Source organism: Hippopotamus amphibius, chromosome 5, assembly GCF_030028045.1.
Source record: "Hippopotamus amphibius kiboko isolate mHipAmp2 chromosome 5, mHipAmp2.hap2, whole genome shotgun sequence".
Classification (NCBI taxonomy): domain Eukaryota; kingdom Metazoa; phylum Chordata; class Mammalia; order Artiodactyla; family Hippopotamidae; genus Hippopotamus; species Hippopotamus amphibius.
This window is the reverse complement of record NC_080190.1, coordinates 50,453,315-50,469,895: the sequence shown is the minus strand read 5'-3', so window position 1 is coordinate 50,469,895 and position 16,581 is coordinate 50,453,315. Positions and strand designations below refer to the sequence as shown.

The 16,581-nt window shown below is 48.2% G+C and overlaps 1 protein-coding gene across 2 annotated transcripts in view; it reads right to left on the bottom strand.

The window, feature by feature from the left end:
- Positions 1-16,581, bottom strand: part of ARHGAP22 (Rho GTPase activating protein 22) — a 179,357-nt gene that overhangs the window by 141,873 nt on the left and 20,903 nt on the right. Inside the window, exon 1 of one of the 2 annotated variants that reach the window (XM_057734873.1) lies at positions 4,532-4,856. The exons of the other annotated variant lie outside the window; for it this stretch is intronic. Coding sequence (XP_057590856.1) covers positions 4,532-4,565 — 34 coding nt within the window. The 5' untranslated portion in view covers positions 4,566-4,856. Of the gene's footprint in view, positions 1-4,531; positions 4,857-16,581 lie in introns of those variants that run through there. 2 annotated transcript variants of the gene reach the window in all.

The following is a 16,581-nucleotide window of genomic DNA, read 5'->3' as shown; positions in this document are numbered from 1 at the left end:
CTACCAGATGCCCGGCCTTGGGGTACAGTGACATCCAAAAAGAGCCCCTGCTCTCCTGGAGTGTACAGTCTAGTGGGCTGACAGTTATTCACCAAATAATCACACTCAGGAGTGTACAACTACAACCCAAGGCAAGTGCTATAAAGGAAAGGAGAGCACAGAGCAGAGGACCCAGTTTAGACTGGGGTGTGTGGGAGCACTTCCTTGGCTGGTGACACTTGAGCTGAGAACTGGGGGGTGAATAGGAATTAAGAAGTGTGTGTGTGTGTGTGTGTGTGTGTGTGTGTGTGTGTGAGAGAGAGAGAGAGAGAGAGACAGACAGACAGACAGACAGACAGAGAGAAGGAGCCATTCTAGCTGGGGAAACAGGGTGTGCCAAGGCCCTGTGGTAGGAGGCCCATGGGACAGTAGATGAATGGGAGGAAGGCCAATGTGGCTGGAGCTTGGAGAGTGAGAGGAGGCTGGAGGTTTGGCCAGTGGCTAGACTGTAAGAGGGGCCTTATGGGCCATGGTAAAGGCTTTGGATTTGAACCCAAAGAGTAATGAGGAAGCCACCAAAGGATTTCAAGTTGGGGCTGGAGAAGGAGGCTAGAGGTGGGTACAGGCTGGATTTACACTTGAGAGATGGCTCTGGCTCTGGAATGGAGAATGGTTAGGAGAGGGTGGGATGAGACAGAGTGTTATTGCCACAGGTTAGAAGTGATGATGTTTGGGAGAGGATAACATGAGACTGAGTGACACAGGCAGGTCAGGAGCTCTTTAGGAGGTGAAGAACATGGCTGCCTCCCATATCTCATCCCTGTGGAACAGGGCAAGACCAAATCAATACACCTTTATTCGGGACAGTGCTAACGGGCACAGAAGAGGCCTCAATCAAGACTGGGGGAACAGACAAATCTTTGAAGTAGCAGGCCCTGTGTCAGTGGGATTTCAGGAAGGGTAGCAATCCCAGCGAACTGGGGTAGCATCACGTGAAGTCGAGTATTTTGGGACTTTGCTCTGACTATGGCCTGGACCAATGGGGATGAACCAGGTTCCCCTCCTGGGGGCTGTGAGCAGTGGGTGTACGGAGCGTACAGCACTCACAGAATTTGGTGGTGGGCACAAGGGTACAGCCTGGGGCTCCGCTGCCCGTCCTCACTCTGGAAAACTACTCATGTTGCTCCCAGGAGAGACGGTGCCTATCTTATGTTTTTATTTTCTATCTTAAAAAATAAATTGCAATTTTTACAGTGTCACAGAACACATGTACTTGTGACTTGCTCCACTGTATTTGTGATAAACTTATGGAATTTTAGTAAATTTATCCTGTTTTTCTTCTGGGAAAACTGGCAGCAGTGGGGTGACCTGTCTCTTCCATTCCTTCTCTGGAAATGTGGCAGCAGTTCTCAGTGGAGTTAGAGCTTTCCAGGCATGGCATCTGGAAAGGCTCCCTGGACAGGACCCTGGGAGCCAGGCAGGAGTTGAGCAGGGCAGAGCCAACCACACCTGGGTCCAAATGGCCTGGTCTGGCTTCCACAGGCCATGATGAGCTAGGGTGAGTGTGAACTCATCCTAAGCAGGCAAAGACCAGCTAGAATCACACTATTAACGGCCAGTGTGAGCTGGTATGAACCAATCTGGATCTCGTTCCTGAATCAGTCTGAATTGTGTGATTCACTTAAAAGCAAATGCACTGTTTGAATTTACTGGCCTATTTTGAGACACTTCCAGCTGGTTTGGGTGCCGTCCTACTGTTTTCAATTATTATTGCCCTCGTGTATGTGTGTGTGTGTACAACATCTGCCTCACCTGTCTCTAACTACCTCTTGGAAGTTGAGCTCAGATTATTGACTAAACAGTTTTATATGCAGGTAAGTGACAGAGGAGTTTTCCCTGGGAGGTTCTCAATCCTGACATCTCTCCCTCCTTGGGAAAGAAACATGAGGACGGCTTTAGGGTGACGGCAGCCTTTGCCAGCTCTCTCAGGGTGGCCTGGATATGGAACTACCAGAAATTTAACAGTCAACATGACCCTGGGGAAGGGTCCATGGGAAGCCCCTATCTGCAGAGCAGCAGAGGCTTCTGAGGCAGCTGACCGGGGCTGGTCTTATTAACTAGTCCAGAAAGTGACCCCAGATCCTTTTCACTCAGCCCATTGTAGCCAGGTAGTGGTGCAGTCTGGAAGTGTGTCTGGAATGTGTATCGTCTGGAGCAGTCTGGACAAGGCAGTGCGTGATACCAGGGGCTGTGATTTGCACCCTAAAGACTGGCTGGGTTTACGATATGCAGCCTGCCCAACTCCTAAAAGGTGCAGAGGGGGATGAATTTTGAAGAAAGGTCTTCCTGCTACCAGAGCCCAGTTTCTTAGAGACATGCACATATGATTTTGGTCTGCATTTCTGCAGAGATGTCCCTGTGTGATGTGACTCCTGACCTGGTCTCCGCCCCCAGCCTCCTGGCCCCATGCGCCCCTCCCATCCCCTGCCACAGCACCTGCACATGCTGATCCCTGCCTGCAACGTGGCCTCCTCCCTCCACCACCCTTTGCCTAGGTAGCCCCACCGTTATTCAGCTCACAGCTCAAGCATCACTTGCTTCCTCTGGAAGTTTCGTTTGCAGCATATGCTCTTGTGCTCTTAGAATACTACTTGTCATGGTTTATGATCATGTATTTTTATGGGTAAGTGATTATCTTATAGATATCTGATATACAGCACCATAAACTTTATCCTTTAACATATCCTACAAGATAACAGTATCTAGTAGAGGGTTTCTCAGCCTTAGCACGATTGGCTTTTGGAGCTGGAGAATTCTTTGTTGGGGGGGGCTGTCCTCTGCATCGCAGGAAGCTAAGCAGCAGCCCCGGCCTACATCCACTAGATGCCAGTAGCACCCCTTAGTGAGAACAACCAACACGTCTCCAGGCATCATGTCCCCCAGGAGGCAAAAGAGCTCCAGGTTGAGAACAACTGACCCAGAACAAATGTTTGTAAGAAGTTTGAGATTTCAAAGGCAGGCTTCCTGAGACCCCACTACAAAGCACAGGTTTCTCTCTAGACCAGCCCCACCCAATAGAAATATAATGTGAGCTGCATATGTAATTGTAAATGCTCTAGTAGCTGCATTAAAAGCAAGTAAAAAACAGGTGCGATGAATTCTAATCAGTATTTTATTTAACCCAGTATATCCAAAGTATTGTCGCTTCAGCAGGTGATCAATATAAAATAATCACTGAGATATTTTACATTTTTTTCCAAGTCATCAAAATCTAGTGTGTATTTTTCTCAGTTTAGATTAATCACGTTGAGTGCTCAACAGCCACGTGTGGCCAGCACATTAGACAGGAGTGAGAGAGGAGACCCAAGCTCTCTTAGAGGCCTGGCCCAGACCACCCCGTGTATCGTCAACAGGCTGTACCCCTACCCCTGAGCAGAGCCATGCATAGCCTTCCTTTGCCCACTGGGGCCCACAGGTGACAGCCCATTCTGAGCACCCCTGACTACACTCTAGAGGGCCAGCCTGCCCAGGAAAGCCATCCAAATGCCTGCAGCGTGCTAATGAGATGGGTGTGTGCCTGTGAGCTCACAAGAGTCTGAAGGGTCCCTGCCTCAAACACACAAACACTGGGTGAGACGCACTGTTTCCAAGCTCCCCAGGCAGAAGCTCCACCCACCTCCAAACCACCCTCCTCGTGCTCCTTACTCACAAGGGAGGCTCAGCCCTCCACAAACACTGGCCACATGAAAAGACACATTCTATTTTTTTTTTAAAACACAGATGCTTTCATCTAAAATGACACTTGAACTGGCCAAGAAGTTGCTGTCCAGGGAGATGCTGTCCCTTGCCCCAAGACTTGTCCCGAGGCCCCAGGCCATTCTGCAGGGCCACAGGTTGGCTGGGGCACGAGCCCAGGACGGCAGGATCACCCCTGCAAGGCTCTCTGGACCCACACCTCTTACTTATCTCTGGATCTGCTCCCCCAGCACCCCCAACTCCAGGCCCTGCTGCTTCCTGGGAGTTCTCCCGAAGAGAGCCCCTGCCTGCCTGAGGGGTTGCTTCCTGCAGCCCAGCTGTGGCAGCTCCTGCGGGCTCTGCAGAAGAGCCTCCCAGGTAGCCAGAATGAAGACCTTCGTAGGGACCTGGCTGTCTGGAGAAGCCAGGGCATTGCCCTTCCTAGGGAGGGATACTTTTGTCTTGGCAGCTAGGACAAATCTTAAGCGTTCAGCATTTCCCTTTTAGTAAAAAAATAAAGTGTTACCAAAGTTGTCACCTGGACACTTTGAGCAAGCCAAGGACTCTGTAAAACATGGAATGTGGGGTGACGTCTGCACACCCACTGGGGCAATAAGCTGGCCATTGCCGTTTGGCAGTCTCAGGTCTGACCCCCACAGCCCCCAGGAGCCTCACTAGAGAGGGCTGTCAGTCACCCAGATGCCTCCAGAATGCCTGCCCCATCTGACCCCAGCGTGACCGCCAACTGGGTATCCGTGCCCATCTGCCAACAGACGCGCGCATACTGCCCATATCCGCCACAGGGAGCTGAACTTACCCCTCCTGGCTTGCCTGATCTTTGGGCTCAGCATGTTCCTGCTGCCACCCGGACGGAAACACCGGGCCGATCATGCTGTCATCCACTTCCCTTTTCTCTTCCTCTCGCCCAGTTGCCCCTCATGCCCCGCTCGGGCCCCCATGGCCGCTGGCGTCACCAGCGAGCTCCCACAGCTGCTTCTCCTGGCTCCGGACCGACGGCTTGCCTTGGACTACGTAAACCTCAATGCATTATTTATCCATCTCAGAATTAATTCCCGTCCAAGTGAACCATTAAGAGAGTCAGCAACCGCTGCTGATCAATCACCGAGCCAGGGCGCGGCGGCCTGGCTGTTCCTCCTCCTGGCCGGGGAGCACACGGCACAGCCCATCCCGGAGCTGGCGGGCTGGCGGGCCGGCGGGGAGGAGGCGAGAGGAGGGCGGGGAGGGAGGAGCCGGGCGGAGCGCGCGATCCCAGCTGCTCTGATGGTCCAGAGGGCGGGCGGGCTCCAGGCTCGGATCCACCCTCTGCACGGGGAGGGCCCGTCGAGGTGCGCGCTACCGGCTGGAGACACCCAGAGACCACAGGAAATGTATGGACTCTGGCCGTCCTGGGTCGCACAGGCCCTGACAAGTTCCGGGGGTGGGGGAGCGGGTGGCCGAGACCCCTGCGCGCCGAGGACCCCTCCAGCGTCCCTCCACTGGGGGCCTGCTCTGCCTTATGTTTCCTGCCAGGAGGGCCCAGCAGGCCGTCTATGACAGTTCCAACTGTGGAAAGACAGGTGTGTCTTAGAAGGAGCATGCAACCTTGGCGTATTCAGAACCTCAGGGAGCTGGTCCAGCAAAGCCAGTTACGGATGTTAACTTTTTTGCCACCTTAATAAGGTGAAAAGAATAATAATGCGATCTCAAAAACTGTTCCCTGGATAGGGAATCTCTGCTAACTGCCACATTTCTGTTGAATACTAGCACAGTTCTAAAGAGTGTACAGTGAGGCTTTTGGGAGGTTTAGACTCAAGATCCTAAAAATTGCCCAAGAAATGCAATCACAGTAATTGTTCTCATTTATTAGGCGTCTACTATGTGTCCTTGAGGTTGGTGCTTTATATCCAGTATCTCATTTAATTCTCAAATTCCTTAAGGCAGGGAAGCCTTTATCATGGCTTTTCAGATGAAGAAAATAAGGCACAGAAATGTTAACTATCTTGCCCAGAGTCACACAATCCTGTCAGGGCTGGGACCTGAACCCAGGCTGTCTCTACAGCTTATGCTTTTCTGTGATGCCAGTCTAAGTACCCCGATTCCAATCACTTCTTGTGAACGTTCCTGGCTTGAGAGCCCTCAATGAACTTGCTAGATAGTGGGGACCAGGCTCTGTGCCCCTGAAATCACCCCCATGTGCCCTGTTAGGCATTTGCACCCGGGGCTGGGTTCTTTGGGCCTGGGTACTGTGTGATCGTCTTAATAGGTAGAAGATGAGGGATTTGAACAGGGACCTCTCTGCTTTGAACAGCCATGCTCCCACCCTAATCCTCATGGTGCCCATGTGTCCACTGATCCCCAAATGGTGGATTGATGTGTAATTAACTCTAGCAGCTGGAAGGGAAGAGGGTCCAGAGATGGGGGGGGGTTCCACTGGAAGCCCACCGCAGCAGTCCATGTTGGAGATGGCAGGATCTGGACTATAGAGAGGAGGGGAGGATGGGAGAGGTTAAGGACTCAGCAGGATGTGGTCGGTCAGATCACCGGGGTGAAGGGAGAGAGCAGAATCTCTGGAGACAAAGCTGTCTTACTCAGCACCTAGTCACTTACTCTGGCCCTCAGCTACTCCTCAGAAGGGATGAATAAGTATAAGTAAGTTTGCTATAATATTCAAGGCCTTTTACAGTACCGGCCATGCCTTCTTCTGTGACCTCTCTTGCTAATGCTACATACAGCCTTGTGCATGCACAGCCCCTCCTCCTGCGTGCTCCCAGTTCCTTCTCTCTGGAGTGTGTGTTTCAGCCACACAAGTCTGATCATTCTAAGCAAGTCTCCCACGAAACTGTCCTGATTCTACCTCCAGAAGGAGAGCCACTAAGCACTTACTCTGTGACCTCAGGGCTCTCTTCTGTGTCCCTCAGACTGCCCAATACCCCTCCTGCCCGCCCAGCCCTGAGCCTCAGTTGGACTCAGGCCAGGAACCCCATGAAGAATATTGGCTCCATGGGCAGATTTAAGAAACACCACTGAAATGACAGAATCGTCCTCCTGTTTCTCTGGGCCCAGGTAGAGGTCAGATCAGGCTGGGGCAGAGGCCATCTAGCAGGAGAGGGGAGGAAACAGAGCTGGAAAATCTCAAGCCAACATCAGGGTCACATCATAGGGAGGTCCCGTGGCCATGGACAACGTCTTGAGCAATCATGAAGGCCTGTGAGTAATGCAGCCTGGACCACTTCCTCCAAGCCAGAGGCAGGAAAAATGCCCTGAAGACTTAGTTTGGGTCCACTCACACTTGTTTTGGTTAAGAAACCACTCCTGGGCGCTTTTTCCGTGCAGCTGTTTCCCCAGATGATGTTTAGTTGCTGAGCTTACCCGCCTGCTTTTCCGGGGATCAGCACTGGAAATGGGCACAGCCACAGAGGCTCTGAGCTCAAGCCCAGAAGTAAAGCTGGGAAAAGGGCAGGAGCTAATCTGAACTCTGCACCAGAGAATGGGGTGGGGGTAGGGGCAAGGTAGCTCCTTCCTTCTCTCTGCCCTCAGACCACGTTCCCAGGACTTCTTTGGATGAAGGGATCTATGAGTTCCAGCTGGAAGGGATATTAGCACCCCCTCCTCCTTGAAGTTTACAAACCCTGTATCTCAGGACCCTGGGAGCCCTCCAGCTCCCTCTGAGGCCACCGGGAGGGAGGGTGGGGTGAGGACAAGAGCAGGGCAAGAGGATCTGCTGAACGTGGTGGCCTCCTGAATAAGCCATTATTTGAAGGAATTGCCCCACTCTCATACAGGCAGGAATCCGAAGCCAAGGAGAGGAAATATGGGCCTCAATTAGGAGTAGAGACAGAGAGATGGGCCCCTTTCCCACTGCCCTTACAGAACTGTACCTCCCAGCAGTGGTCCTAGGTCTCCCTTTGCTGGCTCTCTGCCCTGCATAATTTCTGTATTTTCTAAGGGCTCCTCTGGGCCAGGCACCTTTGGGACCGACACCTTTGCGCACTGAAAGATGAGTGAGAGGATTGGGAGGGCAGAACCATCCAGAAGGCATTTGCTGAAATGCACATCTCTTGGTGGAATGGTCACCCAGCAACATTGTTGGCCCAGAGCCAGAATGGCTTCAAATCAGTGGTTCTCAACCTTGGCTGCACACTGGGGAGCTCTGAAAACTAACTTCTGTGTTTCACCCCCATCAGCTCCAATTTAACTCGTCTGGCGTGGACATTGGTCCTTGGGAGCTGTAAAAGCTCCTCCAGTGATCCAAAGTGTGGCTAGTGTTGAGAACCACTACTTAGTAGATAACTGCATATCCTTGAGCCTGGAGCCACCAGAAGCAGTCTTTGCCTGCTCTTGCCTCAAGGGAGGCTTCTGAGGGAGAGGCACATGTGCCAATCAGTCTCCCAATTAGAAAGTGGAAAGAGGCCTCTGTCTCAAGGCTCTACATGAGACAGCTCCATTCCATGCAGAGCTACAGGTATTGTTGTATAGGCTGTGCACTGCACAAAGGTATCCAATAGAAGGGGGAGTAGGGCTGGGTTTGGGCTCTCTTGGCAAAGCCCTGTGTTCTAGCATGGTGAGAGGGATCTGCCACCAGAAGTGCAAGCCTTTCTCTAATTTTTATATCAAGATGTCACACAGAGAGCAGAGCCCTGAGTCTGAGATGCCTGCTCAGTAGTCACCAGCACCAGTGTCCCCTGACTCCCTGCTTACGACACTCTCAGTCTCTGTTGCCAAGCAGCGGAAGCTCTGGCTCCCTAGCACACCACTCTGTCCGTCCCAGTGGTGTGCTGGACCAGCCAGCTGGTCCCAATCGCCCTGAGAGCTGATTGTTAAATTTTTTAGGAATGCTGTAATTTTAACACAGACATCATTAGAAATTAAATTATGTAAACTTACAATTAAATAAACTATATTAGAAACAAAGGTAATACATACTCAACAGACATGACATTCTAATTACTTCATTTTCCTGTTGTCTACATTCTTAGGATTATTTCCCTCTATCCTACCTGTGTGGTGAAAATACGATTATGATGGTTCATTTTTATGTCATCTTGACTGGGCCACAGGGTGCCCAGACATTCAGTCAGGTATCCTGGGTGCGTCTGTGAGGGTGTTTCTGGACAAAACTAACATTTGAATCAGTAGACAGAATAAAGCACATTGCCCTTCCTGAGCTGGCTGGGCCTCATCCCGTCAGTTGGGGGCCTGATAAGAACAAAAAGGCTGACCCTCCCTGTAAGTAGAAGAGAACTCCTCCGGCCTGAATGCCTTGGGCTGGGACCCTGGTTTTTTCCTGTCTTTGAACTAGAACTAGCTCGGCTCTCCCGGGTCTCCAGCTTGCCAATGATGGATCTTGGCTTTTCTCAGCCTCCATAATTGTGTAAGCCAATTCCTTGTTATAAATCTCTTGATATATACAGATAGTCCCTGACTTATGATGGTTCAGCTTATGATTTTTCGACTTTATGGTGGTGTTAAGGCTTTCAGTAGAAACTGTACTTCAAATTTTTGAACTTTCATCTTTTCCTGGGCTACCCACATGCCAGATGGTACTCTCTCGTGATGCTGGGCAGTGGCAGCGAGCGATCATGGCCAGGAACTTACAACGGATACACTTGCAACCATTCTAGACCCATATAACCATTCTGTTTTTTTCACTTTCAGTACAGCATTCAATTAATTACAAGAGATGTTCAACACTTTATTATAAAACAGAATTTGTGTTAGATAATTTTTACCCAGCTAATGTAGACGTTCTGAGCATGTTTAAGGTAGGCTAGGCTAAGCCATGACATTCAGTAGATTAGGTGTATTAAATGCATTTTTGACTTAATGATGGGTTTATTGGGACATAACTCCATTATAAGTAGAGGAAGATCACTGTATATACATATAATCAAGCAATTTATATGTCCTTAATATATATATGTATGTGTGTGTGTGTGTGTGTGTGTGTGTGTATACATATCTTCTATTGGTTCTATTTCTCTGAAGGGTTCTGAAGAACCCTAATTCAACTATATACTGGGCTGCTACTACACATCTCTTCCCAACTCCTTGCTCACTGACTATGCTGGTATGCCGGTAGTTTGAAGCTGATGGTGGTGGGAGTATTTATAATATACCAAGAAAATCAGCAAATGCTATCAATTGTGAAAAGAAAATAAAAAATGAAGCTGGTATTGCTATGAGAGGTCTCTACGACGGAGCCTGGAGGCCACTGAGGAAGTGTGGCTTATGCATGTCTCAGCCTGGATGGAGTCTGATCTTTTGACTACATATTACCTTAACGAAGACATCCAGAACACCTGCTGGAAACTCGAGACACTTACAAACCCTTACCCTAGAATAATTCATGACAGCATATTCCTTAAGGACAAATATTTCTTTTCCTGTGTCAGACTATAGCCTTGTGGCTTTTGCCTTTATAAGCCCCTGACTCTTTCTCTTCCCCAGAACACTCTTTGGAATCTGTGTCTCCCAAACTGCAATTCATAAGACCCCCAAATAAAGCTCTTTTTTATTCTTTGCAGCCTTGATATTGATTACTGTTTGACATAATCAGGACTTAATTTCTTTTTCCTTCCAGAGAGCTAGCTGTTAGGCATTTGCCAGCACGCCTCTGGTCGTTCCCTATCAGGTCGGCTCCGTGTGCCCCAGTCACTGCCGACTCCCCGCTCTGGGCAGAGGATGCTTGCTCTCCACCCAGATCTGTTCTCCCCTTCCTCCTGGGCACACCCAGACGCTCCACACTTCCCAACCGATTGCAGTTTGGTGTGGCTGGGCCCTGGCCATTGTTCACGAGCAGGCACGTTGTGGCCTCTTTTAGGCCTGGCCCACAAAACTCCTCCCCCCAACACTCCTCCATGTTTGCCTGCCTTTTCTTGGGCCACCTTGGAATCCCCGTGTAAAAGAGGACAGAGGCCCCACAGTCTGAATGACTGATAAGCCCAGCCCCTATTCTCAACCAGAAACACCTCAGACGGTTGCGAGAAGAAGAGCTGTTACATAGTTGGTCCTCTTTGCTACTACAGTGGAGCTTCCCACCAGACACACACGCCGCCTGCCTTTCTTCGCCTCCTTCGATGCATCCTTTTGGACTCTGTTTCAGCGTCACCTCCCAGCTCAGAGCCCAATAGTTAGAGTCCAGTACCTTTAATATCTCCCTCACCAACCACGCCTGAGGACACACGAACCTTCTAAAAGGCCTCCCGCCAGACCCTTACCCATAACTTAGATATATAAAATTTAATTACCCATATGTATTACCCATAATTTAAAAATTAACCCATAATTTAAATATTATAACATGTAATTTAAATATAAACTAAATAAAACTTACAGTATGCTGACTGAAATATTCTTTCCAGATTTTTTCTTTTTTTCTTTTTTTTAAACTTTTTATTTTATATTGGAGTATAGTTGATTTCAGGTGTACACCAAAGTGATTCAGTTATACATATACATTTATCTATTCTTTAATTGCAAAATTGTGTCAATTATCAAAGGTGAACTTTTCTCCCACTTTGGTGGCCTTGCCTTGCTGGTACTCTGAGCATAGCCTTGGTTTCAGCTCCGGGCACTTGGGTCTTGCAAGTTGCTGTGTCCCCAAGGGAAGAGGGCAGGGCCTCTCTCCTGGCCCACTGTTCCTGGCCTTAGTTCTGTTGCCGTTGGCCCGAAGTCTGTCTGTCCTTTGGCCCAATGCCCCCGCCAGATGTGTAGCTTGGCTTTTAATTTCAGTCTTGTCCACGTACTGCAGTCTACAGTACACCCTCTCACACACAACCCAGACCCCAGGTCTAGAGTCCTGGACTCTTACTTTTCTGGGTCCTTGGTGTCCTGGGATCCTGGGCAAAGAGTCAGAGGGACAAAGATGCAGAATCCAGGGTTGCGCATTTGAAAACCACCAGACACACTGGGCCAGCAAGAGTGTTCAGACCAGAATATGGAGGCTTTGCTTGGAAAGCCCCATACTTATGACCTGTAGCCTTGGGCGTGTTTCCCTAAGTCCTGCAGCCCTAGCCTAGGGGGAAAGGTGGCTTAGGGGTAACTAAGTGAGCTGGTTCAGACACCATAGCCTTTGGTTTGACCTTCTACTATACCACCTGTCACCCATCACCTTTTACTTTGCAACAGTTAATGTCCAGACAGCTGATGTCCAGGGGGGCTTAGTGTTGAGTGGATGGATGAGTGGTGTACCGGCTGGGTTCTCCAGTGGCAGATAAGGAGATGAGAGTTTTATATGAGGGATGAACACTTGTTCAGGAAAGGGGAGGAGGCAGGAGTGAGGTGGGAGGGGAGTGTCTGAGCCATGTGCAAACCTGACAGTGTCTCTGCCAGCTCACCTGGGAGCTCCGAGCCAGATGGCCCATAAGAGGGGTCTGGCTTTGGGTGGAGGTGGCTAGGCCCGTGTACTACCATCACTGGCTGGGAGCCTTCTTGGAGAGGAGCATGACCTTGGCTACCACTGCCTTGCATAGTCATTGGCTGGGAGCCACTCAAGAAGAGCATAAAGTTGGCTCAGAAGCTGAGGCTGACCCTAAGAGAGCTAACAGCTGGCGGTATCAGCTGACCCCGCTCCTTGCAGCTGGGTGGCGAGTCCTTTCCTGAAGGGGACGCTGAGCAGCTTGGCTATGTGTACCCTATGGGTCCTATAGACCTCACAGGCCTCATTTTTAGGCCTCTGTAAATGCTGGGTTCAGACGAATTCTACTCACCTGAGACTCTTTACCTGGGCAACTGTCTGGGCTCCGCATTTATTTAGGCAGCTTCCAGATGACATTTTATTCAGCTGCAAAGTCTCACTGTGGTTTCCTCAGAAGGGAAAAAGCTTCCATTAGAGGGTGTGTAGAGCCAACAGTGGGACAGACCCTGCTGGGAGCAGGTGGGGTTCCCTCAGGGCACTGTGGGAAGTGGCAGGTGGGACGCCGGCCTGCTGGGCCTGACACCCTGGGCTAGGCAGGGTCCCCTGCTAAGTTCCTGCTTCTGGCAGTCAGAGGCTGAGAGGAAAGAGGGAAATGATACTTCTCTAGCAGGTTTCTGGGTCCTGGGAACATGAGGTACTGAGGTTTCAGGGAGCTGTCACCCTTCCCCTGTAGCAGGGGGTGGGGTGCCCAGAGGTGGGGTTACTGCCAGCATCAGCCTGCCCAGGTTCCAATGGCAGCCCTGTCCTCATGCAGGTCCAACAAGGAAGGAGGTCTGAAATGATGTCCCCTCCGCCAGAGTCAGATTTTAGAAAATGATGAATCACCACGTTGGTCAGTTTTACATTACTGAAAAACAAGTCTTCTCCCTCATGAAAACACCTGCTTGTTGTGGGAAGGCAGGGATTGGAACAGATGGAAAGAATGGAAATTTCCCAGGCACCTTCTCTCCCAACTCACACCTCTCTTGAAAGTCAAGATTCCTCCTCTGCTTGACCAGCCCCTCCGCTGCACACACCCTCCATCTGCTCTTCCAGTCATTTCCCCTCCTTTTGCATCTTTAATCCTTCCCTCCCTCACTGGTGCTCTTCTCCAAGTTGACAAACACACTCAGGTCTCCCCTTCTCTCAAAATCACACTTCCCTTTACATCATTTGTTATAGCGGAATGGGACTCGTTTGGGGGCTGTACAACATCGGTCTCCTTCCTGTTTTGGAGCGACCCTACCACCACCTCTGTTTTTGGTGTGCTCTGTCCCTACAGACAGTTGGATGTGGCCATGTGATGTAGACTCAGGCCATCAGATGCCCCTGCCTAGGTTTGATCTAATCTTGAGCATGACGTGAAAAGACTGAGAGATGGTTAGATGGACTTCCCAGCACTGGCAGCAGTGATGATGTCCTGCTGTGACCTTGGTGCCTTCTAACACGGTGGAGGTGTCCTGCAGAGATGTCCTGACCATGCCATTCCTGCAAGAAGATGATTCTGTGCTTCTTGCTTTTAGGCCCCTTGGAGCCACCATCACTCTTAGCTATTTTCCAAGCCTGGTTCTCCAGCTCTCAAAGGATTTTGTAAATCTCTGATATATTTCGAATAAGTTCCCTTTTCTGGCTTTAGCTGGCTTGGGTTGCCTTTCTGTGACTTGCAACCCACAGAATTCTAACTGATGCCTGTATCATGCCTCTCAGCCCCTGTTTTCACATTCCTCTCCTCTCTCACTTCCTAATTTTCTTAACTCAGCACAGATGGCGCTGTCTCCCACTTGTCTGTTCTCTCACAGATGACATTTCCTTCCTTATTTCCCCAATTATGCCACGAAGCTAATCACTGCATGTCTCAGACCGGACACCACAGGCCATCCTTCCAGACCATGGCTCTAGTTTTCTACAGCCTGTTATCATATTTCCATGACCGATGGTACTCACAGCTGACCCTGAAGGTGCTGCTGGATGTGGCCCTCCCACTCTGGCAAACACTTCTTTCCTCCCAACCTTTACTTCATTCTCATCTGTTTCAAATCCAGTTCCTGTCTGGGTGTACACCTTTGACCCTGGTGAAGGTCTGGTGCACACGTGCTGCCTTGCTTTCTCCTGCAATGGGACAACATATTCAAAGGGCTCCATGAAAACCTGTCAATCCAAAATTCAACATCTGGCAAAATTATTCTTCAAAATGAGGGAGCAATTAACAGATTCTCAGATAAACAAAAACTGAGACAGTTAATTGCTAGCAGACCTGCCTTACAAGAAATGTTAAAGAGAGTCTTTCAGGCTGAAATGAGAGGACACTAGACAGTAACTCAAACCCACCCATGAAGAAATAAAGAACATCAAAAAAAGTAATGGTATAGGTAAATATTTAAGATGGTATTGATGCAATTTTCTTTGTTAACGTCTGTTTTTTTCTTATCTGATTTAAAAGGTAACTGCATAAAAAACAATGATAAATTCATGTCGATGAGCACACAATATTTAACGATGTAATGAGTGATGATGAAGATATACAAAAGTTTTTGTTCAAAAGATGAATGGATAAAGAAGATGTGATGTATATATACAATGGAATACGCCTTAGCCATAAAAAGAATAAAATTTTGCCATTTGCAACATGGATGGACTTGGAGGGCATTATGCTAAGTGAAATAAGTCAGAGAAAAACAAAAATACGTAGAATCTAAAAAATACAAGAAACTAGTGAATATGACAAAAAGGAAGTGGACTTACCGATATAGAGAACAAACTAGTGGTTACCAGTGGCGGGGGGTGGGGACAGTGGAAAATACAAACTCTTGGGTGTAAGATTGGCTCAAGGATATATTGTACAACATGGGGAAGATAGCCAATATTTTATAATAACTATAAATGGAATATAACCTTTAAAATTGTGAATCACTACATAGCACACCTATAACTTATATAATGTACATTGACTATACTTCAATTAAAAAATAAAAGCTTCTGTATACTGTTTTTATTAATCCAAGCTAGATTGACATAGATCAAGGTGTAATCCCCACAGCAACCACTAAGAAAATAACCCCAAAACTATACAGTCAAAGAAACAACAAGGTGATTAAAAGATTATGACAGACAATATCCATTTAATACAAAAGAAGTCAGTAATTGACAATGTGAGAAACAAAAAAGATGTGACACATAGGAAAAGAAACAGCAAATAGTAGCAGTAAGTCCTTTCTTATCACTAATTACATTACATGTAAATGAATTAAACTCTCCAAATAAAGGAAGGCATAGGTAGAATTGATTTTTTTTTTGGGGGGGGGGGGTACACCAAGTTCAATCACCTGTTTTTATACACATATCCCCATATTCCCTCCCTTCCTTGACTCCCCCCACCTCGAGTCCCCCCCACCCTCCCCGCCCCAGTCCTCTAAGGCATCTTCCATCCTCGAGTTGGACTCCCTTTGTTATACAACAACTTCCCACTGACTATCTATTTTACAGTTGGTAGTATATATATGTCTATGCTACTCTCTTGCTTCATCTCAGCTTCCCCTTTGAATCTTTGAATTGATTTTTTTTTTAAATCCAACAATATACTCTTTAAAAAGTGTTACTTTAGATTCAAAGACACAAATATGTTGAAAGTAAAAGGACTTAAAAAGATTTTCCATAAGAACAGTAACCAAAAGAGAGCTGGAGTGGCTATACTAAAATCAGATAAAATGGACTTCAAGACAAAAATTATTACAAGAGAGAAAGAAGGAAAATATATGTTAATAAAAGGGTCAATACATCAAGATATAATAATTATAAATATATATTTGCCTAACAATAGAGCACCAAAGTTCATGAAGCAAAAATAGACTTGAGGGAGAAATGGAGAATGCAACAATGGTAACTGGAAATTTCAGTATTCCACTTTCAATAATGGATAGAATATCAACAAAGACACACCTAGACCTAACAGAACATCTATACAACACTGTACCCAATAACAGCTGAATACACATTCATCTCAAGTGCACAGGGAACACATCCTTGGATAGACCAAATGTTAGGCCACAAAACAGGTCTCAACAGATTTAAAAGGATATCTTCTCTTACTAGTCTGTATTGGAGGTTGTAGCCAGAGCAATTAGGCAAGAAAAAATAATAAAGGCAGGGCCTGTGACATTCCATCCTGAGTCCATACCCAGGACTGAGTTTGAGAGAGAGCAGAGAATAAGGCACTATGCAGTGTCCTGCTCTATCCCTGGGTAAGGCAATGGGGGGCAGCTCTGGCCTGTACACATGGCATCTTGCTCCTCTTTCCAAATTTTTAATTTTGAATTTAAGTCTCCACTGATATCCCAAGGGATTTATGAAGATCCCAATCTGATAATTTTGGGCACAGATTGTGAGGGCCCCTAGGTGGGGCTGGGCATTTTAGGCCCTACTAACAGTAGTACACCTGGTTGAAGAAGCATGGGGGTGGGTGCTCTGCTTAACAA